General features: G+C 34.8%; 1 protein-coding gene across 1 annotated transcript in view; it reads left to right on the forward strand.

The window, feature by feature from the left end:
- Nucleotides 1–8,335, forward strand: part of LOC150105482 (protein LSM12-like) — a 99,855-nt gene extending 91,520 nt beyond the window's left edge. Inside the window, exon 5 of the mRNA XM_090394844.1 lies at nucleotides 6,488–8,335. Coding sequence (XP_090250970.1) covers nucleotides 6,488–6,577 — 90 coding nt within the window. The 3' untranslated portion in view covers nucleotides 6,578–8,335. The remainder of the gene's footprint in view (nucleotides 1–6,487) is intronic.
- Nucleotides 8,336–9,883: the final 1,548 nt, after the last annotated feature.

The raw sequence follows: 9,883 nt of genomic DNA on the forward strand, positions 1-9,883 counted from the left end.
GTCAGTGTTCTCTGCATCATTCCCATTATCTGCTATGCCATCCTCACAATTTTAGCAAAATGCCCATGAAATTTCAAGTCTCTATCCACCACAACCCCAAATCCTTCAGCTCTTCCACTTCCTCCAGAATATCCCCACTAATCCTATATTCTGCATACCATCTTTGCTTCCCAAATTTTAAAACTTGACACTGTAACATTAAACTGACATCCCCACACATTCGCCCATTCAGACGGTCTGTTTAGGTCGTTTTGCAAAGCTACAACATCTGCTCTACGTCTCATAACTCTTCCCAATTTTGCATCATCTGCAAACAACCGTATATCACTATTTAAGCTCTTTCCAATGTCATTTACATACAAATTAAACAACAATGGCTCTAACACAGAACCCTGGGGCATGCCACTAGTAAATTTCCTCTTGTGGGATATCACTTCCCCTATACACAACCTGTGATATACCTATCAGACAGCCAATCTCTAATCCAATGCACTAATCTACTATCGAACCCCCATGTGTTCTAATTTAACTACTAGTTTGTCGTGGTAATCCTTCGAAAGCCTTTGCAAAATCTAAATATACTACTCTATATGCATACCCCTTGTCCAATGTATTTGTCATCTTGTTATAATAAGTAAACAGATTGCTAAAACACAATCTTCCTTTAGCAAACCCATGCTGTCCATTAAAGAGAATTCTACTGCTGTCCACCCAGTTTTTGAATCCTTGTCCTCACTAGCTTCTCCAACATCTTGACCACAATTCCAGACAAGTAGATTTGCCTATAATTCGAAGCCTTGGTCTTATCTCCTCCTTTATGAAGCAGAACAGTTTTGCCATCTTTCCATTCCTTTGGGACCTGGGCTAATCTAAGACTCAAGTTGAAAATGTCCCTTAAAGGTGTTAACTCACTGGAACATTCCCTCAAGGCATGCAGTGATATACCATCAAGTCTCATGGCCTTGTTGACATCAAATTTACTCAATTCTCACATACTTCATGTTTACTCACCATCAGTGGTTCTTTCCACATTCCCACTGCCCTCAAGTTCTGCATGATATTAAAATCACAAGGATGGAATACCTTAATGAACTGCTCATTTAACACCTCTATTTTATCCTCCTCACTGTTCAGCATTATCACTGACCAACATCATCCTCTCATAATCATTCTTCCTTCTACTAGCTATGTATCGAAAAAATTCCCTAGGATTTCTTTTAGCATCATTTACTAACTGCTGCTCATACCGCACCTTTGCTACCTTTGTGAAGTGAGTCACCTTCCTTGCTGGCTCTTTATTGATTTTGGATTGGTCTTGGGTTTGATGAGATAATTAAATCCAAGACCCTCGATTCACATGTGGCCTCTATTACATAGTTTCCTGATGCTGTCTTCATTTCAGTCTATATTACTATAATTGAAATCTCTCATAATGATTTGAGACCAATTTGTCTAAACATTTCCTTCTCACTGCCTCCCACATTACCAGGTCTATAGCAACACCCTATTAAATGTTTCATCCTGTCCACCTCCACTTCACACCATGCTGCTTCAAAAAAAACCACTATCAGTATTTGCTCCTAGCATCTCCACCCTAAATGGGCAGCACAACTCCTCTGCCATCATCATACTCAGAAGACTACATACCCTCCATCTTTATTCCTGTCAGAATCTTCTCCTCATTCAACCATGTCTCACTTATACCAACAATTTTTGGGTAAATGAACTCTATCAATGCTACAATTTCATTCCCCTTGTTTCGAATACTTCTAGCATTTGTAAACATATACATTAGGTCATTTCTGTTTCTGTAACTAGTCCCACTAACCCCACTCTTCAGAGATCACTCCTCTACACTCTCCCCTATTCATTCCTACCTATCATCACTGATTACCACATGCCTCCCCAGATCTAAATATCAACCCCACATCCTTGACTGTCTTAATCTTCTCTTGCGCACTCACACATCTACTCCTGAAACCATCATCTACACTTCTCATGCAGTGTCCCCCTGTCCACTCCGTGTTCCTTCTCTCATATTCTCTCTACTCGCACCACTCACCTCTAGATTCACAAACTTGCCTACCTCTTGCTCTTCCTTAACATCTTGCTCCCTCAGGTCTTATATGCACTCCAGTCATTCTCTCTTGCAACAGTTTCTCCAACTGACTCACACCAAATCTCTTTTATACAACACTCCCCTATCCATCTCTGTCTCATCACTGATACTGCACCCCCTCCCCCAAACCTAAATATCACCCCCACTTCCTTGATGTCTTAATCCTTTCTTGCATACTCAAGTTGCACTTTCAAGTTTTAGGTTTAATCTCATTTTATCATTTCATAGGTGAAGAGAAAAGAGGATGGGAACATGTAGTTGAGAAATTGTGCTCTTCAACATGTCACCCACACAGAATTTTATGTAGGAGTTAAATAGGATGTAATTTGGATGTTAAAATATGTTAAAATATTCTGTGGTTGATCCAACAGAAATTTGGGGTCAGTCAGAAATAGAACTTCAGGTTTGGATGTCTAAAGGTAATAATGTACATCGTTGAAGTTTTTATGGATACCATGAATGTTGGTGAAGTGAATGCGGAATTTTTTGTTTGTAAGATTTTTGATTAAGATTCAAGTTTTTGGGTGGAGGAGGATTTTTGAGAGAGATTTATTTTCTAGTTTAACCATGGTGATGCTATAATTATTTAGGTTTAATCTCATTTTATCATTTTGGAGGCAAAGAGAAAAGGGCAGGGGGAACATGTAGTGGAGAAATTGTACTCTTCAACATGTCGCTCATATAGAAAGTATCCAGTGTCCAAACTATAATATATGGTTTCATAAGTATTCCCTGCATAGTGCACAGCTTCCCTCCAGGCACGACCTGCAGCACAGCTGCCAGTAAGGTTATATGTCAGCTGGTTAGGAAGCCTCTTTGGTTCTCTACATTAACTGTAGAGAACCAAAGAGACCAGCTTGTAGAATTACAGAACTCGCACTGCACGTTAAAGATTTTTTTTGGGGGGTGGGGTGAAATGCCATCACTTTGCTCATTGGAGACTTCAGGTCTCCAATGAGCAAAGTGATGGTATTTCACTGGATGATGAAAGTCATCTACCACCTAGTGGCCGAGTACTTTTTCTGCCTAATAAGCACGCACGCGCGCACACACACTTCAGTCAATCTAGATCATTTATCAAGAACTGCATACATTTTCTAAAAAAAAAATCAGACATTTCCATGCAAGTTTCTGATATTTTAGTCAGCTTTGACATCATCTCTTTGTTCACTATCGTTCCTTTGTCTGAACACTATTTGTCTTTTGTATGAAAATTTCCTTCTGAAAGTTGTGAAGAAATTTAAATATGTAATGCAGTCAGGATATTTTAGTTGAATGTGTGATCTGTAGACAAATTGAAGGTACAAGCTGGGAGAGCCCAATATCTTCTTCACCCTTGACTAATTATTATGTAAGATATCTAGAAGATTTTTGTTTTCAACCATTTTCCCTCAATCCTCTTTCTCAATTCACTATGTAGATGACATATTAGCCATCTGGCCTCATTCTGAAAATGAACTAACCACTCTCTTCATCCACATATTCATTTCACCATGGAAAAGGAGAGTTCTGGGAATTTAACCCTTCTTTGACATTCTACTTATTCTAGGTGTCCAAAATTTAAAACAGAGAGGGGTATCAAGCCAGGAAGTGTGGGGGGGGAGGATTCCTCATAAAATTTGAAAATTATTTTCAAAGACCTAAAATTTACTATTTTGACTAAAAATTGTTAATACAAATTGAGAAAAAATTGGGTATTTAAAAGGGGGAAAAAAAAAAACTACCTTTCTTTACCTGTTGTGATATTTTAAAGTAAACTAATCATGCCTTTGTAGCAGCTAATTAAGTTATTATTATTACATCACACCTCCAGGGAGTCCAAGGACTCATCGAGGGAGGACATCTACTCTACAACTCTTCGTCTCACTACTCCACCAACCTTCATCATCTAACACTAATGCCATCTACCACCGACATTAATTTTTTAATAAATTGAAATTTTAAGGTTCTTCAGACTCCAAAAAAAAAAAAAAAAGACAAGGCTAAAATGGCCTCACCTACTTCCTTTGGGGAATAAAAATGTTTTATATGTAACAATTATCTCAAAATTTTCCTTTTTGAAGTCTCAGCAGTTCTTATAATTTTACTTTTGCTGATGCTGCTGGCCTATTGTATACTTTCAGATTTTTTTTCATAATTTTTTCTTCATGCATTAAACTCATGAAAATCATTGATTTTATGTAATTGTGTTATTTTTTCTAGCTCCGTAATATTTATTATGAGAACTTTTAATTCACTAAAGAGAACTTTTTACTGAAGAGATGGAACTAGATGGTATGAAAATAAATTCAACAATGGTTTTCATATTCACGAAAGGAATGCTTTCTTTATTAAAGTGTTGGAAAGGTATTGAAAAGAAAAATTTTTCCTATCAACAGAATTTCTGATCTCCTTTCAGCTACAAAAGACAAACTTTTGCCTCAGTCTCTAGCCGGTATTTAGTTTCTTGTAAATGTAATCTAACACAACTTGGAAAGATAGGTTGTTCTTCATAAAAAATGATTACTGAGCATTGATACTCTGTTTGAATACCTTAACCCTCTCAAAGGTCTAGTCTCGTGCAATATGGTATTGAGACCAAACACAGTTTTGTCTTGAAAGTCTCAACTTCTCCATAGAAGCAGATTTAAATCAAATATTCTGAAGCCATCTTACACTGGCCTAATATAAATTGGAATGATTGCCTCTCTCTCTCCTCCTCCTGAAAGTTTGGGAGATTCTTATCCTATGTAAATATCAGAAATGATTTATTATATATTTGATATGATCCTTCAAGCATGTGGCACTTGCTGTTATTGGTTAACTAATTGTATTGGCCTTGTATTCTGTCTTTGAATTTCTTGATTCTTCCCCTCCAGAAAACAAGGTTTTATCCTTGCTCTGAAGGAGGAGTGGACCAGTTTGCCTCAAGAATTCCTAAATCACTTGGTGTTAAGCATGCATGACATTGTGAGAGCTGTATCGCAGTTCGAGGTGGACATATTCCATACTGAAATGTCTCTGTGCATAGTTTCCTGTAAGCAGTGTACGTTAATTCCTTAGGAAATTTGTAACTTTTTCCAAAAACATATTAGAGTACAATTTATACAAACTTTGTAACACATTTTTTGTGTAATATAATTTATTAGTATTCTGGGTATAAATTTACATCCACATTTGGCTGTAGTCGTGAAAATAAAGTCATTTAACTGCAAAATGTGGCAGTTAAATGACTTTATTGCTGAAAGCTGTAATAGTATTTATGACTAACATGTTTTGGCAAACAGCATGTGTCATAGCACCCAGGATTCAGAGAATTCATCACCCTGCATCAGCATTGGTTTAGGGATAGACGTATCAGGATATATCCTAGTCGCATTTCTGCAAGAAAGCAGTCAAAATTTCCAGAAAGTATATCAAAAGACTGTGCTGAACTTGTGGTACAGTCCACTGCCTACCATGAAACAAGGTGTTGTTCAGGGGCTGTACCACAAGTTCAGCACATTCTTTTGATATACTTTATGGAAATTTTAACTGCTTTCTTGCACACACAGGACTCAGCCCTTATACACAAGGCAAGAACCACACAACAGTGGTTTGATGCGAATCTGCCCGATAACATATCACCGTCTGATTAGCTGTCTAGAAGTCCCGATCTGAATCTGATGTTAGACTTCAAATTGTGGTCGGAGCTTGAAAGAGTAGCCTGCAAAAAATGCCAACCTGAAAGTGGATTTGGAGCAAGCAGTGGCAGCATTTCCGTAGGATGTTGTGCATGTGTGCCACCATCAATACTTGGCTTCACAGACTTTGGGTGCATATGAAGGCAAAATGGGGACATTTCACACATTGATTACTGCTATTATATACACGTTATACATGTGATTTATATGTGCTGAAAGCTGTAAATGATTACTGATAAAGGTTTATGTGCTGTTCAAGTTGTAATAGTATTTATGACTAGACTAGGTATGTATTTGTTAGATTTCTTTGCATAATTTAAAAAAATATAGAGGGAGGGAAAATTAGCATAGGGGATTTTTTTTTTATTTAAGTCTAAAATGAATTACTTTGGACACCTTAGTGCTGGAAGAGAGAGCAGCAAATACCAAAATGAGATTAATAAATCTCATTTCAGTTAATTAATTTTGGTTTAGTTAATTCATTTTATTTTCTGATGGTGACCATCACATCCCAATGATAATCATGCTGCAACATAAGAAATGGGGGGGGGAACAATTTTGTCAAATTGAAAAGTTTCTTGTCGTCCTTTTCAAATAGCAAATTAGTTACCTTTCCACATATTCACAACTCTCAATTCATGCTTATTCATCAATAATCTGTTAAGTGTTATTTATAAATAAATAAACTATGTTATTTTATATGCAGGTGGAAAAACACATTAAAGATCAGCAGCATCAGATGCAGCAACTAGCATCACAGTCAAGATCACATCATCAACCAGTATCTCAATCCTAAAGTCATTCTGTAGTGCATTTTGAAGCCAACAGGGAGAGGGGAAAAGAAAAAAATGTAAACACAAGAAAAATTCTTTTCATGGGGAAAAAAAAAAAAAAAAGAGACTCAAACTTCTGAATATTCATTTTGAAACTTATATCTGCTCCTTGGAATGTACTGTTTGCATGGTCTTCAATAGCTTTATAGGTGATATTTATCTCATTCTGTTAATATTATCATAGATGTGAGAATTTTTCAAACATTAAAATTGTCACATCTCTTCATATGCAGTTTAATGCTTACATTATCTGTAACTAATTCTGAACCTAATGGTTGCTTGCAGCTTTTTTTGGTAATGTTAATGGTGAATTTTTTTTCCCCACTACCTCAAGTGTAGCTGTAAATTAGACCAAGTCTGTACTTATGCATGCAGTTGATTGTACTGTACCTTTCATTTTCTTTAATTAATTATACTGTTTCATTTTGTTACTGTTGTAAAATCAGTGTTTCAACTGTTATTCAGACTTGAGCCTTTTAATTTATTCAAGTACATATGTATTATTATTTTTATTATGAACATTTTTGGAATACCTGAAGAGTTTTAAACATTCCCACAGTAACAACTTAATTTATAATGCAGTATTTGTCATTAAAGTCTTTAGTGTGCTTTGTACATAGCTTGTTTAGGTGTACATTGTTTAGGGCTTTATTGAAACTTTTGTTTACTTATTAAGTATATATGCATCTTAAAATTCTACTTTTAAGTGAATAATACTATTGACACTTGTACATTGTTATATGAATTATTGATTTCTGATATTTTCTTTTGGTTATTCCTATTTCTAAAAATATTTACATAGCAATTTAAAAAAAATTGAGTATACTAAAAATGGGCACATTTGTATTATTCTTATTTTTTTTATAATATATGTTTAATGTTTTATTTAGCTATTGTTTGTAAATTAGTATTTAAGAAACATTATTTTCTTCAATTTCATTAGTAAATTTTGTGATTGAATTGTCAAACCTGATTTTTAGCCAAGTAAGTGTTGGTCACAGGAGTCTTTTATGTCATGCACTACTATGTTTAAATAGCCAAGCAGTCACCTTTCCATTTTGTACCATTCAAATATGTACATTTCCAAGGACAGCTTCATCTGTGCATGTTGGACCACTGCCATACACGTTATGATAAATATTAAATTTATAGTTATACCTTAAGTATTTATGGGCAAGAGAGGAGAGCCAAAAAAAATAGAAGACAAGCAGGATGATGCTGTTAAAACACTGCTAATAATAACAATAATCTGATTAATGCCAGTCAGGATGAGTACCTTCTTAGGAATTAATATAACAGACATTTCTAAGTTATTTGGTGTGTCTAACTAGATGTACAGATATAGATTATATAATTTTCATAAAACAGGTATAATATATTTTCATTGCAAGACATTTACTGTCCAAGGCCTTTAATTCTGGGATAACGAATCTCATGAACCAATGATAAAACACTTGTGAATTGGTAATTGTGCTTAATGTTATATCATTTGTGACAGTTTACACACATATGCACAAAAACTTCTTTTATGTAACAAGTTTTCTATCTCTGCTCTCCTTTTCTGCTTTATGTTTAAGGTATCATAACTGGCACTACTGCTCAGTTTTGTTTATTTAGTGCCCTTGACTACCAGCCTCTTGATTAGTATAACCTTTGACAAGATTTTGTGAAATATTTCTTTAACGTATGATTAATTTGAGAAAAAAATAAAGATGTACTATTTACTTTGGGAAAAAAATTGTGGTATATTATATACTCATGCAATAAAAATTCAAAGTCCACCAGTGCTAAACAAAAAATAAAAAAAATCTCAAATATGTAATTGAGTAGTTAATACATATTTCTGTATAAATATGCAGAAATACGTATTAACTACTATAGTAATTGTTCTACATAATGTTAAAAAATTTTTAAGAAGTATCATTAGAGAAAACTTAGTGTATTGAGAATAGTGCAAAATCCATTTAAAGTGAAATGTAAGCATAGAATAAGTTTACTAGATGATTTTAACTGATTTGAATAATAACTGTTAAAATAATGCTAGTTGTTGACCACAGAAAGAGAGAGGAAAAGGTGGTTTCTCTCAAATTTGGGTATTTTCACATTAACACAACTAAAAATTTAGGACAACAAATTTCAACACCGTCTTAAAATCTTCCCTTCACAAAATATCTCAAGTAAAAATACAATCTTTATTTTAAAGCTGAAATGCTTCTGGGAGATTCGCATGTTTGTCAACCACAAAACTTGCTTTATTTCTGCCAGTCATCCACCCTTGTGAAATTTCTGTATGATGAACACCTTTAATTTTCCTGATATCTCACCTGTATACAAATAGAACTCTGAATTAGCACTGGTTCATGGCTGTTTGCATCATTGATTAATTATGCCAGATTCTACATCTAGAAAGTTATTTCATTTCATTACTAATTAAACTTACCAAGAAATTCTTGTTTCCTTTATCCAAGTAAAAGAAAACCAAGTTTGCACATGAAGTATCTTCATGACTAGTTTACTTGTATATAGAGGTTGATGACTTCACGTCACTTTCCTTAGTATCCTGTAGTGCAATACATGTGTACTTTGCATTGTGGGAATACTAAGGCAATTTGCATTTTGAATGTCCTGATGTTTTGAAGATATATGGACAGCTGGTCTCTTGAGCCATCACTTATAGCAAGCTCAAGCTATCAGGGAATGAAGAATGAATCCTTTCAGAGGAAAGATTATGGCAAACAAATAGAACTGAACCATAAGTTTTTTTTTTTCTCTGCAACAATAAATAGTTCTATGGTTGTTTTTGAGCTCTGATGGTTAAAATCCCAAGTTTCCTCAATGAAACCCTACTTGCCATTGACAAAGTCAATAAACACGGGAACAGCAGAAGAAAGGTGTAGCCTAGAAAAAGTTATTATAGTTGTTAACGAGAATCGAACCTATAATGATCTTTCTTTGAGTGGTTTAGTACTGTCGAAGAAAATGCATTTCCAGAGCTGCACATCCACCTGGATGTCTCTGTAGCCTCTTGTAGTTTGCTAGAGCAACAGAAGAAAGACTTGTAGGCTTGATTCTAGTTGCCAACTATAAGGAATTTTACTTGATCTCTCTTTTTTTTTTTTTTTTTTTTTTTTTTTCAGACTTAGTCATTTGACAAAGCAGGTTGAGCTTTTACCCTTAGGAATTATTTTTAATCTGCATTAATTCAGACAATAATGGGCAGTAGTTATACTCTTGTTAATGGTAAGTCTCCAGAATTCCAGAAGTCAGGT

This window comes from Typopeltis vanoorti, chromosome 6 (genome assembly GCF_054136105.1).
Source record: "Typopeltis vanoorti isolate ZY-2024b chromosome 6, IOZ_Tvanoo_1.0, whole genome shotgun sequence".
NCBI classification, from domain to species: Eukaryota; Metazoa; Arthropoda; class Arachnida; order Uropygi; family Thelyphonidae; genus Typopeltis; species Typopeltis vanoorti.